At 35.1% G+C, this 21184-nt stretch overlaps 1 protein-coding gene across 7 annotated transcripts in view; it reads left to right on the top strand.

Annotated features, from left to right (window-relative positions):
• Window positions 1–17448, top strand: part of LOC111048106 (BTB/POZ domain-containing protein KCTD1) — a 298361-nt gene extending 280913 nt beyond the window's left edge. For all 7 annotated transcript variants that reach the window (XM_039430713.1, XM_039430715.1, XM_039430714.1 and 4 more), the window contains 2 exons: window positions 6574–6779; window positions 14510–17448. In XM_039430713.1, the coding sequence (XP_039286647.1) occupies window positions 6574–6779; window positions 14510–14982 (679 nt within the window). In that variant the 3' untranslated portion in view covers window positions 14983–17448. The remainder of the gene's footprint in view (window positions 1–6573; window positions 6780–14509) is intronic.
• The last annotated feature ends 3736 nt before the right edge of the window (window positions 17449–21184 follow it).

Raw genomic sequence — 21184 nt, forward strand, 5'->3', positions numbered from 1 at the left:
AATTTAATTGAATAATTAGAATCTAATATTATTGTTCAATTATTGAACTAACGAACTGTTTGAGTTTTACATTCGATTGGAAACTCCTCATCAATCTTGACTTTATCTGCCAGTGAGTGAGTGTCGTATTTTGTATGTGAGTATCAGTGTATGAGTATCAATAGAGTGAAATTGATAAATCAGGGAAAATTATATTGAAATTTGTGATTAAAAAAAAAACAAAAAAAACATCAGAAATGTATTCAATGTTTTTATAATCCGATGTTCATTTTCATCCGAAATCTTCTCATATTTGCTTTGCCTCGTCATTTCTACAAATTCAAATAAGCAGATTAAAAATCATGTACTGTAGTTTCAAGAAACAACACTTCCGATTTCCTCAAATGGTGACTTTTAAACTTTGGGATAATTAAACCGGAGTGGAACCTATCAACTCTCATCATTTTTCTCAATAATAAAGCAATATTGTTGAAATGCAATTGAGTTGTAACATGGATGAAGATGGCATGTCGACTGGCGTGCTAGATGGCTGGCTGGAGAGTGATCTGCTCGATCTTTGAGAAGAATTGTAAAAGTCATTTCCCATGACTTTACGATGATGACTAGACTCTAACTGTGGCAATCACCCATAGGTAGCTTGGCTTCACCGGTAATAATGTACTTTATTACCAGCCATTGTGAGTAAGCCAGAATCATGCTTCAATTTATTTTAAATATAATTACTTCACGCCTCCAGGAACCGGTTGGTTGCTGGCAAAATTCGTTTTTATGTTACACTCTCCTCAACATAAGGACCGTAGTTTGTTTTCCAATTTGTGTCACACTATTCTGAAATTTATGTGCTAATGCTTGCTGTTTTGTATTATAAGGACTTATTAGAATATTTCCTTGGAACAACTTTCTCCATACTTGATCGTGAGTTTCAGCCTCATTACAAAATTGGAATGTAGGCATTTGCAAGGATGAGCTGGGCTGCATAATGTTAAATACTGTACATAGTTTTTTCTTGATTTGAATTAAAGACACAACCAAGTTTGGTTAGTACTGAATACGTAATAGTTAATACGGTTGAAATTAATTTTCTTTTTAATACTGTCCCACCAATATAATAGTGAAGAATCCTTTATCTGAATCATCTTTTGATGAATTTAGAGTCCATTAACAAAATTACAAATTGATTTGAATGACATCTTTCGACAAAATGGAGCATAATAATCTAACGGCATCAGCCAATTAAAGCGATCTGTGGTCGTGGACTTCTTCTCGCATTTGATCGACGGTGTGTGACGTAGTAGGCCTACACTCTAAGCTGAAGTTGTGTTAGCATTCACCAATAGAATTTGAGAATGGCAAGTAAAATGCTTGTTCGTAGAACAGAAATTATTATCTCTTTCATATTGAAATAATTACAAGAAATAAGGAAAGTGTAGATATCATCAACAAAGATGCTGGTTTACTTCAAGCTGGGCTAATTTTGATCCGGGGTTAGTTCAATGCAGAGTACATCACATTTTTATTCCGAGAGACTTCATTACACAATAATGTCTTAGAAAAGTTTATGTCAATTTTTATTTCTCATCTCTCCCATTACCCACACCACTTGTAGTAGTACTAGGCGTCATCCTCATGAAAAAGCAGAGTACTGTGGTGTGCTTCAACCAGCTGGGAAATGGCTGTCAATTCAATTGTGTCATTGATTCCATAGTAATCAACGCCAAACTTATTGGACGTCTACGTTATAATAGTTCATCAGCACACGAAAGCTCAGTTGATTAAATGGTTATTTCCTGTGAAGCTCAGCGAATTTTGATTCCAGTTCTAGTAGCTCTCGAAATAAGCCCATTCAAAGCTTTTCACTGGAAGACAGGTAGCTCCAGTTGTTTTGCGATAATTCCAGGCTCCGTGAACCCAAACAGTAAAATCATGAACTTGGATAGATTACAATGTCTGTTAAGTGATTATTCATTGTGTGGATGGACTGTGCCTGGGAGTTGGATACATGGGCTGTCCGGATCTAATTAATGCCGCGGCCTGTTTTATTTGACGCCGGTCGAACGTTTGATTTTGATCCCCGGCGTTCTACGCAAATACCTGCACCGGCAAATGAATGGTCGCCGTTCTAATTAATGAAGTCGTGCACTCGCTAAGAGTACAAACACTGTACAAACCTCTACTTCAATATACATTTACCCTATTACTCGTTGGCTACGCCTTTTCCTCCAATGTACACACATATGCGGTGGTTGAAGCTGATATACATCACCATTCTATTCCATGTGCTATATATGTACTGTAACTCACACCATAGGACCACTATAGTTCTCTTTAGTTTCAATCTGTGTTCATAGATATATGTAAGCTACACGCTCCTATTTACTCATAGTCATTCATCATACTCAGTGTATAAAGCTTTATATATATACCAGAAGACACTTTAAAGTTTGTAATATAAATTAAAACAGGAGACACAAGATATAAATAGATTGAAAACACTTAAAAACTTACATTAGAAATGGGGGAAATTTTCGGAAACTGAGTCTCCTTCCTCAACCGAGCAGACTGCAGTTTTGAATCCATTCGAATCCCAATTTTTGGGATTTAAAACAGCAGTCTGCTCGGTTGAGGAAGGAGACTCAGTCTCCGAAAATTTCCCCCATTTCCAATGTAAGTTTTTAAGTGTTTTCAATCTATTTATGTCTTGTTTTAATATAATTATATATTTAAATATATATTAAAACAAGAGGCACAGACTGCCTCGTTGAGAAAGGAGACACAGTCTCCAAAAATTTCTCCATTTCTAATGTAACTTTTTAATTGTTTTCAATCTATTTATATCGTGTCTCCTGTTTTAATTTATTTTATACACATAGAGATATTTTCACAATTACAACTCACCAGTTTAAAAAGGCGACTCAGTTACCTAAATATACTGTAATACGTGAGTTCTTCAAGTTTTTTTCAATCTATCTGTGTCGGGTTTTTTGTATATCATTTTAAAAAACTTGTTCTAGTAAATGTGTTCATATGAACCTCTGGCTAGCTTATCAATTGTTGATCACCAGTAAAATCACTGTATTGATTCTGTGTATATTGTCCCAAAGCTATGTGAAATGTGAATAGACTATAATAGTCATATATTTATGCCACAAGGATTCTTGATAACGTGGCTATTGACTGTACTTTGAATCAAGGATCTCTATCTGTTAATGCAGTTAGAACTCTCACCAAGACAGATGCTAGCAGGAGAAAATTATTGGCGACCCAGTAGTTACCTCACGAGTATTATAGGCTTCTTTGAATATAGAAAAAATACAATATTTATTTAGTTAGATTTTATCAATCCAGATTTCATCTATCGATTGTTGAATCTCATGATAATTGATTAATTCTTTTAATTCTATTCTATAAGTTTATTGTGAAAAATCTACTCTATGCAACACCTAACCATGTTGAAAATACAGTAGTTTGTTACATTTGAATTAGTTTGTACACATACACACAAATCACGCTTGAATTCTTCATCCATACATCATCAAAATGATAGGGAGAGAAAAAATAAGGTAACCTTGTGCTATTTCTCTCCCAAATTTAGATAGGGTTACACACAGTCCGAAATAGATTAAGTCTTGGAGTTCTCCACTTCACAAAATTTTAAGTGCTTAAATATGTTCACAAAGTAAATTTTCAAATTTAGGTGCTTCAAAACCAGGAAGTTTTAGTTCTACAAACGCTGCCGCACCAAGTGGAGTGAATTATTGGAGTACTACTGTTATCGAACAAAATTAATGTGAAATGAGAAAATCATTCGCGTGATAGTGTTGTGAAAAAATAATAAAATTAAGAAGACATATATGCTTGAATTTGATATGCCTTACATTAATAGCCAGCCAGCCAGGTCACACGATATTATTATTATTATTATTTATTAATAAGAATTGCCCCTGGATATGAATTCAATTATGCTCTGCGTATTAGATTATCTATCACAAAATAATTTATTTAAAAAGTTCAAGATTTTTTATTGGAACTTGAAACATTGTAACAGTTGACTCGTTTGAAATTTTATAGGATGTGTTGAGGCCTCTCAACAACCACCTTCTGGGATAAGAATTACTTTTAATGTGTGTATTCAGATAAAAAAGAATGAGAAATAATGGGATGATTGGCTCGTAAGATTTCTGATGACATAAGATAGAAAATAAAATATATTTAATTGGGGAATAAAAGTCCAATTTGCTGTTATCACCATGTCTTCCTCTGAATTTATGTAATAGTTTTCAACAGATGAAGTGAATTAACATGTCTGTAGGACTGACTATTAATAACTGAAACTGGTTCCTCGAAACATTTTTACGAGAATACAAGAGAACGATATCAAGAGTGAAAAGTGACCCACTTCATTTCAGATTTCGTCGAGTTCCCATGCACTCTTTTTCCAGGCGATTTCATTGCTGGTGATGCCTGATTAAATGAGATCCTCCAGAGGGAGGATTGTCAGGTTATGAAAAAGAGTCGTATTATGTAAAGTACACGATTGAACTACCTATCTCTCTATACAAAACTCTATAATACAGTTTTGTTTGATACTCTTGCAACCTTTGTAGTTTGTAATATTCGAGGCGAAAGCTCGATAACTGAAGATTTTAGTGTTCTGTTGCAAAACTAATAAAATATTTCTACAATTAAAAAATAATCGATTCCTTATTCCGTACACAAGACGGATGCGTCCTCTATGAAATATAGTTCTCAGGTAGTTTTCAAAACACTATAGTGTGTTTTAATTTACTTCGTACTTGGAGGGATACGGTGAGTAGCGAAAAGGTGGGATGCAGCTGCCGCGGTGTTGCCGTATTTACACGGTCATTCACGAGTGAGAATAATGAGTACTCTCTTATAAGCCTACAGACGGGGAAAGAAGAGGCGGTCAGTAGGTACTTTCCATCAAATCAATTTTGGGTACAAGAAAACTCTATAATAATGATGATGGTTCCTTGATCCATTCCGAGCTGCGATGTATTAAAACACTTTTTCTCTATGTATTTAACACGACATGCAGTCAAAAGATAAATTTTGACTGCATGTCGTGTTAAATACATAGAGAAAAAGTGTGTCTGTGATGAAGAATTAACTGATTTACAAAACACAAAGGGACACAATATGAGCCTACATAGTCGACATTACTTATTTTGACCTTAATGAGTATAAATAATATTCATAGCTGAAGTAGGCAGGCCTATACGTCTGTGAGACGTCTTAATAAGACGTCTCACATAATATGTGAGTATTTCCCTTCAACCACGGAGTAATGAAGAGATTAATAAGTAATAGTTTGTGAGTCAAGAGATGAAATTTAATAAAAAAAATGCATTTGCTAATGCTAATTAAGTAAGTAATGCTAAGTAATGAGCAATAAGCACTTCTTTATTCCGTGCTTCTATGAAACTTACTATGAAAACTAGTGAGACCCTGGGCTGAAGTACTCGCTCGTGAGCTATATCATTCTGATTTTAAAATCTGCAGCTTGTTGGCTATTCTGAGAAAGATTTTTAAAAACCTATAGAAAATGTTTTGCAGAAATTACACAATTGTTGTGGAGAGGTACACAACATGCAAAGGCCAAGAGCCCCCCAGCAGATGAATCCAACTGCCCTATTAACTGCTCAACAGGCAGGGGTCGCATCGGCGCCAGCCAACTCATTGTAGCTCCTTTCTTGTCATGCTTGTACACCATTGATTATACGTTGACAATTCAATGGCTTCTGAGGTGATCATGAAACAATACAAAAAACTAATCTATAACCATCAACCTGCGTTTTGTTTTTGGCATGATTTTGTAGGATTTTAAGAGTATTATAATCAAGTTTATACAAAACAAAACAAAAAATAATCCAAAATAGTCACTGGAATTTGATATAATTTAAAACACATTTCAGCCCAACAATATTAAAACTCTCCCAGATAAAAATATGCTTAGAATTATCACTACAAGTTCACGTGTTTGACTTCGTAGAGCAGTTCCTTGGCCGATTTTAGAATAAGGAGGTGTTTTAGCTGGCTGAACACTAGAGTGACCTCTCTTTCTCCTAGCTTCTCCACGTTCCATCACGGATAAATATATTGAATACACAATAAAATGATTGTACACTTTAAAAATTTTAGTTATAACTTATATTTAAAAAAACACACTCACGCACACTGTACAATCAAAAGACACACTCACAACTCTATAAATCTAATAATAGTGATTATTTTACGCAGAACACTGACCATACGCAAGACAAACGCAGAGCTTACCTTCTCTGGCGAAGTTATGGTGACGCAGAAACATGTTCAGGATTCTCTTCATTTCATAGAAATCTATAGATCCATTATAATGAGACGAATGAACGAATACCTTGAGATGACGAAGCATTTCCAGTTCATTTCACATTTGTATAATGGATGTTTCAAAAAATTTATTTGGTGTTCATTCACAAAATATTTCAATATAGCTGTGAGGATTCATGACGTTTTAATTCTTTAGCAATCCCGAAGATATTTTCAATCCTGAACTATTTTTTCGTTTTGTTACAGATATCCAGAATCGAGGTTAGCAAAACTCTTCAACGGTAGCATTCCAATCGTGTTGGACTCGCTGAAACAGCACTATTTCATCGACAGAGACGGTGGCATGTTCAGGCACATACTCAACTTCATGCGAAACTCGCGACTCTTAATACCAGACAACTTTGCTGATCTCGATTTACTATTAGAGGAAGCCAGATACTTCGACATCGCACGTGAGTAATAAAGTTTACATTCACCATATTGAAGTCTCTAGTGACCCCCTGGGTTGGAGAACTCGCTCATAAACTGTTGTATTCATCTTTGAAATCAGCAACTTGTAATATTATACAAAATTCGTGAAAATTATGGAAACTGCTAAATATTTCTTCTGAAGGATAATTTGACAGTAGGTCTTATGGGGGTTCTATTCGAATTAAAAATACTACTTTTCTTTCGCTTCAAAATATTCATCTTGGATCCGTCATAATATGAATACTACATCATTTTCAATTCAACTTTATTTCTCTAATAGAAAGGTGGGCATGTGATACATGATTTCGATTCCAAATGATTGGATAATAATTCATAATATCAATTGAATAGAAAATATTTAGAAATTGCATGCTGTTAATAATCCATCTGACTGAGTTATTAATCACAACAAATGGTCTTCTTATCCACTATTGATTTTATACTGTTATCCTGAAAAAAGACGGAGTGAGTTAATTTCGTTGTACAATGAACTTGAACTGTAAAAAGGATCGAAGAACATGAGTTCAAAATTTGAAGCTGATTGATCAAATTGCTCAAAAGTTATTGTAGAACATACGGGCAGACAAACATACAAGCAGACAGACACACAGACGGGCAAAGATTTTGGCCTTGAGTCAAAAGTAAGAAATCGCTAACGCTCGTTTAATCAGAATGGAAATGCTTCAGATTGAAACTTTTTGTTCAAGCTGTTCTTTAAAAGATCACTCTGTAAAACTCGTACATATATGTATTCTGAGTATCACTAAGTGGATATTAATTTGGAAGCCCTTCATCGAGGTACTATAGAAACATATATCACGTTAGGGCACGTTATGAGACGTAAAGAAGACCACGTTAAAGACGTCACATGACCAGACTCGTTATGGAAATTGAATAACATAGGAGACGCCCTGGTAGACCGCCGACAACCTGGATACGTACCATCTCCAAGAATATGAGGAAGACGGATTTGGAGCCTGAATTAATCCAACAACGCTCAGAATGGCGGAAAAGGATTAGGAGGGCCGACCCCAAGACAAATGGGATATAGGCTCGGGAGAAGAAGAAGAACGTGATAAATCAATGGATCAGTTTTATGTTGTTTTACTATTATGAGTATTCAGGGTGTTTCGGACCTCCCTACCAATAGTCTAGTGCATGATTCCTGGGTACGAAACATATCTAAATACGAGTATCATTTTCGAATTTTTAGAAAGTTCATAGCTACTCACACAGCCAACATACTTTCAATTACTATTTTTCTTTAATAATGGCTGAACATACGAAAGTGAAATTCTGTACTGTCATTTATGACAACTGGACAAAGCTACAAAAAAATTCTTCAAATTCATAAAACAAAATGGCAGCCGCTTAATTGTCTTTAATATCTTTATGCGGTTAATATCCGTCTATTTAAAAAAAATACACAAATAACTTTTTTTATCAAATCCAACAACAATTTTAATGAAACCTCATTTTTCAAGATTGAACGAATATTATGGCAGCTTCAGGCTTGTTCTAAGATAGGCTTGTACTATTCCTCTTATGTTTCGCACTTGATAACAATCTTGTTTACAAGTGATAACAATTTTCAAGGTAGAAATGTTATAAGGAAACTGGAAAAACACAGAAGAGTTTGATAATATCAATAATATTGAATTGGAAAGAGCATTTTGTGCTAAAAATTCACAAACAACCACAAGCTACACCATAACAGCTAAGTTCTCTATAATTGAATATTATTATATTCTCCATCCTTCAGAGTTCTATTACTGGGAATTTTATTTTTAGGATGCACATAGGCCTATCAAGAAAATCATGTACAATCTCGTTTATTCGTTTAGAAATGGATATATTTAGCTGGGGGAAATGTGGGTTTTGTATTATGTATAATAGCTGTACGGAAAATGTACTAGGTGAACACTGGAATATGGACTAGTTTCATTATTAACGTCATGAAATGGAGTGTCCAACTATTATTACTACATGACGGGCCACAGACCATGGATATTTAATATCATGGAGCATCCCCTGTTTTCTCATTTTAAACCAGCGCAGTAGCCTTCAGAGTTTCAATGGAAAATTCGAAATTGAAATTCGAGATGGTCGATGAAATTTGTTAGCATGTTCATGTACACGGTCTGAATAGACTGGACCACCTCTTGATGTCAGTTATGTAATTAATTAGTGCACACTGATTCTGTTTAATGTGAAATAATAACATTTTGCTTGAAATTAGCTTGGTTCGAGCCCCTGTTAATAATAATCAGGACAATAATAATCGTTGTTACTGAACAGTAAATTATTTTGATTTGGCCGCAAGGTTGATAGGAGAGAGAGATAGTCCGTGAGAGATAGAGTGAGAAAGAGAGTGAGTAAGAGGTGGATTGTGCCCACCAACGAATTCAAAAAAGGAATGATTGCGTAATTATGTTCCTGCATATCTGGACGTTTGTTGAATTCAATAGCATAATTCACAGGAAAAACGACAGTAGCACAAATCTCATCTTTCCATGTTGATCCTCGGGTCATTCAAATATCGATATTGATTCAATATTGATTATTTCTACAAAAATTTCAAACTTCAAAAATATTATTCGAATAATAAATTAAACAAGGATCTTCTAGTTGTCCTGACAAGCAACTTCAAGAACATCCCTTGAGAATTATCAATTTTGTTCGTTGATACCGAGTACCCTTATCCAATTGAACCATCTACTCTTCTACTATCCATTACACTAAAATACTATAAAAATTCGCCTTCAGCACTCAAATATGTTTCGAGAATCGATAGTTACTCCATTGATGAACTTCACTCATGTTTCATAGGTTACGTAGAGTCCGATAATAAAATTCCCTCAATTGGAAAAATTTTTTACAAAATTTAGAGAAAATTCTAAACTCTATTGACGAATCTTCATTCTATGATAACCTACATTATTTCAAGTCCTCTAATGTTGATTAATCGATGTAGTCTTTATCGAAAGCACTACCAAGGATTTATGTGTCATTCTTCTCTTTGAATGTCCACTAGGTTTCTTTGTACAAGCTTTCTTTTTATTTGAGTTGACATTCTAATAAAAATGGATCGTGAAAATGTGAAGAACGTGCAGGGAAGAAGTCAATGAAGCACATAATTGATTTTAACTAATGTTATTTCCAAAACAAATTATGTAGAATGGCATTGGCTGTCCATCAAATTGATGAATTCTTCCTGCAGCTACAAATTTCAATACAAATTTTATTCACTGTGATTTAATCTTCAAGTCCGTAGCATTGATTATCAATGTCTTGCAAGACCTGGCAAAAGATTGTCATTTGTGATAAAGAATCAATAATCAATCAATCAATGAGTTATTTTCCTTTCAATAAAGTAGGCAGTACAGTAAGATGAATCTCATTTTACTCCAAACATTTTATTAAATAGTAGGTACATTATTCGGCTGTCATTTTTTATTCACATAGAAGATTAATAACTTTGTTTGACTGATGTGGAACTGGGAGGTTGACTACCGTCCACAGCTATATATATAATTAAAATATGCAAGATGAATTTAATGTGGTACATGTACATTTAATGTGAATTTAATCCATCCACATCTATGCTGGCCATGTGACCTGTCACTTTGCAATGTGACATCAAGCCCAAAGCATAGTTTTAAAACCTGAATGTCTCGCCCGAAGGCAGACGAGACTTGTCTTATTGAGGGATCGTTCACCAAAATAAACTCCCGAAACATCGACAAGTTTTTTATCAGACGTTATCAAATGATACCGGTATATTATATATAGTACCATACAAAGTGCTACAACATGTAGATTTATCATACGCCAACAGAAGCCGAATGTTGTTATCCTATTGAGGTCGGAAGAGCAGTGATCCTTCCATAAGATTTCAAGTTGATAATGCAATTTGAAGGATAATACTTGACTGATACAATTCAAAAACCCTCAGGGAATATTTCCACATGTGTTTTTTCTTACTATTTGAATTTTTTCCTCTAGAATGTTCATGCTGATTAGAGTTTTCTCTGAGGGAAAAGTGAGTCTGAGTGAGTCCATTGAAAAGTGAGTGCTCTCGTGCCTTCGTGTGCTAGAGATGTAGCAAGAGAGTATTGAATATAACATTTTATGCATCAAATTTCATACATCTGAGCATTCTATACATTCATTACATTTTATACTCTCTTTATCTAGGCCATGACCAGAATTTAGGCCAACTCAAGTTGATTCTCCATTGCAATAGTATACGACTTTTTTATTAATGAATAAATTTTTTCCATGATTAAAATGTACTTCCTTGTTGAAGTAGGAAGATAAATTTATAGCACTGTTAGTACTTCTTGTACTTGAGAATAATTTATTACCTCATATCATAGAGCAGTTCAACTGCTCGAACAAAACAGAGCATGATGAAAATTTTCACATTTTTTTAATAAGAAGCACAATCTCACAGACCGACAGAGCACTGGGAAAAATCCCTTGTGGAATTTTGTAATCAAACGTATGCAACAGAAAAAATTGAAACTTGCTCTTTATCATAATGTAGGAATAGACCTGTGAGGCCCGCGGTTATGCGAAGAATAAACTTTGAACATGGTTGGCGCTTGGAGCATAAGTAATAAGATTTGCGAGTACAAAGTTCGTCCTTTCTTCTCTTCATCTTCAACATTCATTCATACGAATCCGCTGGAATTTGTTTGCTCAGTACATTCATTTAAAATTGGATCAGAGCTTTGCGTTAGCCACGCTACACTAATAACAGAAATTCTGTTATTACAGTTCTGGGAAATAGGAATGAACATTCATGAGCTACAGATTTATGTAACCAAATGATAGTGATACTTGCAAGAATCACTCATTTATAGGTTCATCCAATCGTATAGTTTTGATGCCAACATCAGCCTTAAATTTTTTTTCAGGAAATAAAAATGAGGTCTTAGACCTACGTATTCAAAACATAAAATATCAGTTTCAGGCCTAGCCTGAAAATAAAAATATACAGTTCCTCTTCCAGAGCCACTCATAGCTGCTTCAACCAGTTTACAGCTCTTTTTGTGGTTTCATGCAGCTCTCTGACATCGCCCTCGAAAGATTGGGGGCATTCAGCAGCTATGTGGCTCATAGTCAGTGTTTCGCCACACTCACACAAATCTGACTGCTGTAGGTCCCATCTCTTTTAGGCAAAAAGTTGTTTCATCATTCTTAAGTTCAATATTGATAATTATTATTGGAATTGTCTGTATTGTCAAATTATTCCAATATCCTTTACTATCAGTTCATCAGAACAATGAAATTAAAAACGTTTAATCTTTATCTAAATCACTAGAATTATAACTCACATGAAATTATTTTAGAGATCCAGACTCCTGGCGAGAAACTTTGTTGAAAAAATAATATTTTTTTTCATCAATCAAATCCTTTACGAATGCCAAAATAATGCACCGTTTAGCATTTTGTTGCTGTCATATTAACTAAATTCTTCTACTGACAATCCGCATTCAGTTGTTGAAGAAACAGTCATAAAATCTCGCAACATTCCCAGCAGAATAACTCATACAATAATTATTATCCCGGTATGGGGGAATTCACGATCAAACCCATTTTCAACTGCGGTGATGATGTATGATAAGGAGAAAATCTGTTGAACGTTTCTTAGCAAAGACTACGCGAACAAGATGATCAACTTTTTCAAGTGGCTTAAACATGATTGGATACCATTGGATAGGAACTATAGCAATAATCATTTCTTCGGAGAAGAATCAACTAGTCTCAATTATGTCGTAGCACCCTGTATTAAGCAATATTCTCTGGAACGTGATCTAGTTCAAATAGGTGGTAGAAACACTATAAAGATTAAATGGAATTATAGTACCCTTTGAATTAATGGAATAACAGATTGAGAAAACAAATTATAACAACTAGTTTCAGTGTTCACACCATCGTCAGGGTTTTAACCAGTGTGAACTATGTAACTAGTTACTATCATTTGTATTCTTAATCTATTATTTCATTAATTTCAAAGGGTACTATGTTTCTATTTTATAAATGAAAGAAAGTAGCCATGAATTCATACTTTAAAAGAATTAAATGATACATCATTTCGAACGAATATAAATCAAACCTTCAAAAAATGATCTAAATAAATAATATTATCATGTAAGTTATATTGGGAATTTCGATTAGGAAATGCATTATTAGTAGATTAAATCATGATTATCAATTTATTTCACAATAATAAAAAATTATGTAGGCTATCATCCTTCATGTGCAAAGAGAACCATAGTATCAGGAAAAGGGCAGATAATTTAGGTGTCAAGAATATTATACAAATTTACTTGATCGGTAGAGGTTGTAGAGACAAACGTGGTGAGTTGATATTTATTTTTTAGTTGATAAATTAATATTTTCGAGGTAGAAAGTACTGCACTGTGTGATGTATTGGAGACTAAGAAGGGTAGTTTGGAAGGGGAGGAGGATGATACTTCATTCTGCTGTTGTAGACGGGCGAGAATTTTTGGGGGGGTAGAAAGGGTTGTGACAGGTGCAAGGGAGAAGTAGCGAATAATGGAGGGCGGTAGGGGGTTGAAAATAATGCAGATAGAATGGAATAGGCGGTGGTGCTCAGCGCTTTTCTACTCGCAGAATTGGCCCCGGCTGAATAATTGAGGGCCGCGGGCAGTTTGGGGCTCATTACTCAATGCCTTCAGGGGTACAGTGCCCCTGGACATAATCTCTTCAAATTCTGCGATGCTCTCAAAAGAGAATCGCCCCAGGCAAGCAATCTGCTCTGATCGCTACCCCTCTTCCACCTCATCACTCTCCTACTCCTCCACCACCTTTTCCACCTCCTCCTTCTCCTCCACCTCATCATCATCCCTGTCCTCTCATTGCTGCTAGCCTCAAGCACACTGGTCCTTCCCTCCCTCACTTACTTCCTCTTCTGTTTTGTTTGTTTCGCTCTCTTTATCATTCTCATCGTTTCCTTCAATCCTTCTTTCTCACAACCCTAAAGCAATTTGCTGCCCGTTTGCCCCTCCAACTCCACTACTTGTGCGACCCATATAATAATTACGACTATTTCCATTTGCCGAGTGTACCTAAGCGCGCACTCACCCCCAAGCGCTCAAAACTACAATTTCCAATCTGCCCCAAGCCAGCCTCCCCAAAATCAACGGACGCCGTCTAACGGTATCCTGGTTTCGACCCCGAAAGGTCACTGCTTATTTTTGTTGTCAGACGTTGAGAAGGAACAGACTCTGTGTGATCCTGTCATTCACTTAATCTCTTTTTGTCAGGATATAGAACATATATCTATTGAATAAATACAGTCGAACTGAATTAAATTGATATTTCTGTGTTGTCGAATATCAAATCTAGGAATAGATTATTAGATTTAGATTATTAGATTATTTGATTATAGATTATACATTTCTCTGAAAACCACCACGATTTTCCAGGGAGTTAATTTGGGAATGAATACTAATAATCTCAATTTCTTCAAATAAATCATCAAATGCATAGTAGGTTATGAGAGCTGCATTTAAATACAGTAGGTTTGAAAGCCCTTGTCTCTCTCTATTGTTGGTGGATTTTAATAAGAGAGTGATGTATGAAATTGAAATCAATACAAACAATTCTTACACAAATTTGCTTGAAATCAATTTTAATTATTCAATTTCTTATCATTGTCTTTTCTCTTATGTTTTAGCAATGTGCCGGCAACTCGAACAGCTGAAGAAGGACCGCGAACGACAAAGGAGCACATCAGGGGGCGGATCAGCCGCCTCCAGTCCGCGCAACTCCAGCATCGGGGGGCGATTGGGGGGCGGTGACAAATTGGACGTAAAGGCGGCAATTGGAGGCGGCGAGTGCTACGAATGTGTGGCACTTCATGTAAGTCCCGACCTGGGGGAGAGGATCATGTTGTCCGGGGATCGAGCCCTACTGGACGAGGTCTTTCCCGAAACTAACCAAGCTCTGATGGACGCCAGATCCGGGATGGCTTGGAACCAGCACGACACCAGACACGTGATTCGGTTTCCGTTGAACGGCTACTGTAAGCTAAACTCGGTGCAAGCGGTCACCAGATTGTTGAACGCCGGCTTTCGAATAGCGGCCAGCAATGGCGGCGGCGTTGAAGGACAACAGTTTTCAGAGTACCTCTTTGTGCGCAAGGTGTGACCACTTGAACTCTGTCGTGTGCTAGGTGTGTTTGTCTACTACTTGTTTACTTCATTTATCGCCAATTTTCTACGAAAATACATGGAAAATGTGTTAATCTATTTTTCTCCATTCGTCACAAACGTCCTACGAGAACCATTCATGGGAATGTGTTGATGTTATCATTTCCGATCTTGGTTCTCCAGTCCCATCAACTTGATAACCCACTACTGTTATCAACAATAACTGTCAATTGATTTCTTATATTTTCATCAGAAAAGTTTGATGAAACTTCACTTAAGAACAAACTGTAACTGTGAATTTAACGTTGGTTGTTGGCTGAGAGTGTTACCTGGTTCATCTCATTATTCCTGGTTATCGGAATTCACTAAATAGCTGCAGATCCACTAATCTCGCTCAGTCATCATAATCCTTCCAATTACTCAAACCCAAAGCTTAATTCGGTATCATTGTGAGGAGAAATGTTGTGACCGTCAGATTCTTGTATTATTGGGAAGATATTTAAAATCTTTAAGATCTAGAAACGTTTTCGATGTGAATGTTGACCAATGATCCTTAAATATAGTCATGTATGAAATACAAAGCTCGAATACTTATGAGCTTCATCAAGGATGATGAAAGGATTTATGAGGAGAAATGAATAGACCTACTTACAGTTCCAGTTCGATTCCAGAACACCAAGAATTGATTTTTAATCATATGTGATTGATGAAGGGAGTTGGTCTCAAGATTACTTGAACTTTTAGACGAGTTGACCATCCAGTTTCTGCAGTCTGTAGAGTGACATGGAGTTACCTGGTTAACACACTGAGACGTTATTCCTATTAAGTCTTTCCATGTCCGAATTTGTGGAATTTCGAGGAGAGACCAGTTTTAACTGGGATAGCTATTGTTGTTTTCACATCCGAGTATATCCAATATTATATGAGGGACAAGGTGATTTGATTATTTAACATCAATGTGATGGCTTGGTGATTTTTTATCCATATTCATTCAAGATTTTAACAATCCGAAAATGATGAGTAGTTTGTAATGTTCATATAGACATTGTAACTTTGTCCCCATACTATGTGCAATAATTTTTTTCAAAAGGACAAGCTCACTTCACAATGTGTATGAAGCATACGCGCTAGAATTGTTACTATCTATTTTTGAATGAACGAGTGATCGAGAATACTTTCACTAGAATCCACTTTGCTCCTCTTTCTCAATCATTTAGAAAATTTGATAATATGGTGCGAATGTAACATATTCTTCTTATCCGTCCCATATACAACCATGCACAGGGTAACGTATTTTTGTATTTTTTGTCACATTTGAACTTTAATTTATCTAAATAGACCAAAACAAAAATTGTAAAGATTTAGAAGCCACCGTACTACTTGAAGAAACAATTAATTTCACTCATTTCTCAAAATCTATATTTGATTCATTATAGAATTACTTGAAAAAAAACAACAAATAGCAAGACTGAGCATGTCATGAACCCATGATAAACAGATCTGTCTTCAAAATATCTTTGTATTTGATAGATTATTAGACAAAGTTCTGATGCTCCTCCAATTAAGACTTCAATGATGCTCCCACTTCAAGTTTTTAATCGAAATAACTAGACCAATACTGTTGAGTAATTTTACTTTAAAATTATTTCCATTATTAGTCAAGTAATCTACCTTGTAAATAGTACTTCTTAGATAATGAAAATTTAATGTGAATATTGAATGACCTCCTTGAATAATGAATAATAATTATTGTTTTCTTTTAGGTCGAGTGAATTAAATTTATTGTTTCAAATAAGACCATCTTTATTCTATTTCACATGCTTTATAAGAGTTGAATTTGTTTCTGATTGTATAGTTTAGAATTTTATCTAGTTGAAGCCGCTTGTTGGAGTGGGGTAGGCTCATCGAATAGGCTACAATTCCAAATCAGTTGAATATTATATAAATTAAAATTACTGATTGAAGAAAACCTTTTTAAGAGCTTATGTAAAGTTCACATCACCCCATACTATCTTAATTTCATTAAGTAAGGGAATTGATGAATTAATTCCCTTTAATTCGTATTTTGAACCTCTTATTCACTTAGAATCACAATACGATGTTGTTCAACCATGAAAGTTGTTTATTGTTAAGATAATGAGAGTTCTTCAGATTACTGGAATTCAATAGTGAAAATGGTTGTACCTGATGAGCCTACTATATTATAACATTTTTGTGAGTTGATGATTGTGAACTAGTGTGTAAAATTATTTATTGCTTGTTGCATATGTTTGTACAAATAAATTGTTAGTTTGACAATTTGTTACCTGTTTTACATCAAAAAATCAATATCATCCAATTGATGGTAGCATATATCCAATATTATCAAGAATAATAATTATTATTGTAATATTGAATTGTGTTTTGTAAATTCATTCCACTCTACTGGAAACGCAAAGTCAAATAGAAACCGCTTGTTATTTCATTGAGTTGATTATTTAATTTTATTCTACCTTTGAATATTTCTCAGGCCACATTAGAGTGGATATATTTTGAACATTCTCGATTACCTTAATCAGAGATTAAAATAATACTGCTAAATTGGAGATTGAAGTATTATTTTCTCTATGCAATAACTATGGATTCCTCTGAAGCGTGATATTACCATCAGAATATGCTGGAATCAAACTATTCTAATTATGCTGGAATTGAAAACCGATGAAAATTAATTCAAGTCATAGCTTCCACTTTCCAGAACATGAAAAAATAGATATTATTCCCAGGCTGTGAATTCTATTATTCAAGTTCAAGTATAATATTCAAGTAGTCTAACATGATGATGAGATAGCTGATAATGAGAAATTTACATAGCAGTTTTCAGCAGTGCTAATATATCACAATGAAACCAGCAATGGAGATCCAGAAGATCAATCTGGATCATCTCCTGTTTGTGATTCCACTTTGTTTTTCTTAATTCGCCAATACAATGTCGTCACCGGTTGATGTTGAACGTCCATTGAATGTGTTGTAAAACCGATCATTAATATAGGCAAGGGGAAGAATTGGACCAAACACCAATCCTTTCGGAACACCATATCAAACAAACTGTTGCCAACTCACTGTTGACTACTTTAGACTACTTTCTTTATTAGGCCTCTTTCACACGGCAGAATCCTAGCTCCTGAAGATCATATTACGGAAGATCATATTTCATATTTTGCAGCACTCCTGTGCTTTCACATGGGGATCTTACAAATAAGCCGACAGATCTAACAATTACGCCGACGTTTGCTCAAAGTATGACTCATCACTTTTTCTCAAAGTCTAACTTCCTTAAAAATATAGATAGAAGATTTCTGATTTCGGATTTGGATTCAGCGACCCCAAATTCTTTAAACCGTAAGTCCCATTTCCAAAAATACCCGAAAACAAGGGAGTTATAGCTGTTTTTAATATAGCTTTCCATTATCATAATTATGGTTATATGGTAAACATACAAAGATAACAATACTCCTGCCTCACGAAGAGACAGGCAAAGGTTTCAAGAAGTTTTCAAACACCTAAAAAGTTTAAACATGAACATTTTTAATTTTTAAAAGTTCAAAAAAAAACTTTGAAAAGATGAATCCAAATATGAACTCACGAATCATCTCCACTCATCACCCAATAAAATACGAGGAAAAGGACAAGTGAACTTCACTGAATTTCAATTTTCATTCAACAATCTAATTTATCAGGTTCAAATAGTTGATTAAAACTCCAAAATACCAGTAAATATTTCTTTGCAACAATCAGAAAAATCTATTATGAACATACAGTATAAACATTGTGGTGATCTGAATCGATCTATGGTAATAATAGGAACTGAAAGAATAAAAAATGTCATTCCATTCCAACTAGAATGAAACTGATGTCTGAGTTTGTATTAGAACTGCTGAGTGGATAATGCATACTGAGAAAGTCATGAATAGTCCAGACCAGCCTGGCGACTTTGATGCTTTTGACACCGGAATCTGGTTTTATTTTTATTAAAGAATGAAAACCATGTATCATAGTAAAAAGCAGTTCCATACTTTGTATTATTATATGAGTATTGATTAACATAATCATGGCTTGTCGATTTTAGTCGCTGAGCTGAATCCTCAGTCGTGAACTATGGACCAAGCACGAGCTTTTGCTTTCTATGTCGTATACCGTCGACACAAACTTCGGCTTTTTTGTTGTTCGATTTTTTGACGTTCTTATGAATTCTGTTGAATCAAACATAATTATATTTAACAAGTTGCGCTGAACCTGGTAGAATTCATAGGAATGGTAAAAATCAATTTTACGGAAATCGATGTGCATGTAACTGGATTTAGAAGATCAATACGATAGTGTTTTCTATCATAATTTAATAATTATTATCACAGAAATGTTTAAGTGAAAACGTTGGGCGCAAACCTACTGCCATGGGGAGACAAATAAATTCATGAAAAGCTTGATAGCTTGAATAGTGATCTGATATTTGTTACACGTTTTAGTCTAAGACATAATATGTCTTAGACTAATTTTTTATCTGTTTTGTCAATCGGCAGGAAAACGTTGGTTTTTCAAAGTTATCTTACTCTCTTATTTTGGGTATTTTCAGAAATCAAGATAAATATCCCATCAAATTTCCTACGTGAATACGGAGTAAGTTGTATAATAATAGCTACAGTACATACGTACTGTATAGTACAGTACCTGTTCGTTTTTACCGTATAATTATATGATAGTAGAAAGCTTTATTAAAAACAGCCATAACTTCCTTGTTTTCGGATATTTTCGAAAACGGGACTTACGCTTTAAAGAAATTTGGGGTCGCTGAATCCAAATCCGAAATCAGAATCTTTCTATCTTCATTTTCAAGAAAGATAGATTTTGAGAAAAAGTGAGGACCGGAGAGACGTAGAATCACCATGTGAAAGCGGCGATTTGTCCGCTAGTATCTCGATCCATACGGGTTTCTGCTTGCCTCGAGGGGAAAAGACGTAACAAAAGGAGGTTCCTGGCTCGGGTTCACCATGTGAAAGACACGATTGGACTCAACGTACTTCGACAAAAAAACTTGAACACTGTTCAGTGTTCAAGTTGCACGTCTCCTATCGTGTGAAAGAGGCCATACAATCTCCGGCTTGTTTGTTTGTTGACACAAACTATTTCCGGCATGAAAGGTGAGACTTCATCCACATTATTGTCAGTCCACGAACACCAGCAACATAATTATAATTTATCTAGTGAAATATTATGTTGAACAGTATCAAATGCTTCTTGATAAACCTTAATTCCTAGATCTACCATGCATATTTATTGTAGGTTTATTTCGGGCCGTCGGGTAGATTCTCTCAAGGGCCCTCCTACAGGGTTGATTCACGAAATTGCAACCCCTCCCCCACCAAAAAAAAAGGTTAATGAAGGGGTCCTCTTTCTTAACTCACTGAGTATACCATTCTCAGCTGACTTCGACTCAGAATGTTTTCTGCTTCAAAGAATTTGAAGGAAATGTGTCTTATTTTGCAGATTAATTTTATGTGGATGTCCCATTCCAAATGTTTATCGATGAGAACACCTAGATATTTAGTAATACTGACTTCTTTTATATCGGGACAATTACTGTTGATTGAGTTTTCATTACAGCAGGACTTCCTATATAGGAGGGGAGGTAGTATATAGGTGGTCCTGATTACAGTTTATGTGGAGTTTCAAATTTAAATTCTCTTCAGGCTTATCAGATCTGTTTAATGCGAAAGAGATTTATTTGGTTTCATCAACATTCAAGCTTAGTGAATTTATGATGAATCAAGCTTACATCGTTGCATATTGGATGAACGAAGTATTCTATAATAATCTTTCCTTCAGCATCTACTCTACCATGTCAAATTCAAATTTGGTGAAAAAGCATAGAATTAGCCATTACAATAAACATTTACGAACCATGAATTTCGCAAGTGCACGTTGGAATCACTGCACAAAAACAACAAGTCTGTTGTCAGTTTCAAACTCATTTTATAACCAATAGGATCCATGCAGGCACGTTTAATGCTATTTCACGCCCGAGGCTCTGTGCTTGTCATCGTAATAACAATGCATTTCATTAATTTAGTAGATGATAAATCGCGAAAACATCGTTTAGAGACTGTCATGCTCAACAAAAACAATAAACGCATGAAATTATTGTTAGCAATGTTGACAGTAGGCCT

Source organism: Nilaparvata lugens, chromosome 6 (assembly GCF_014356525.2).
Source record: "Nilaparvata lugens isolate BPH chromosome 6, ASM1435652v1, whole genome shotgun sequence".
Classification (NCBI taxonomy): domain Eukaryota; kingdom Metazoa; phylum Arthropoda; class Insecta; order Hemiptera; family Delphacidae; genus Nilaparvata; species Nilaparvata lugens.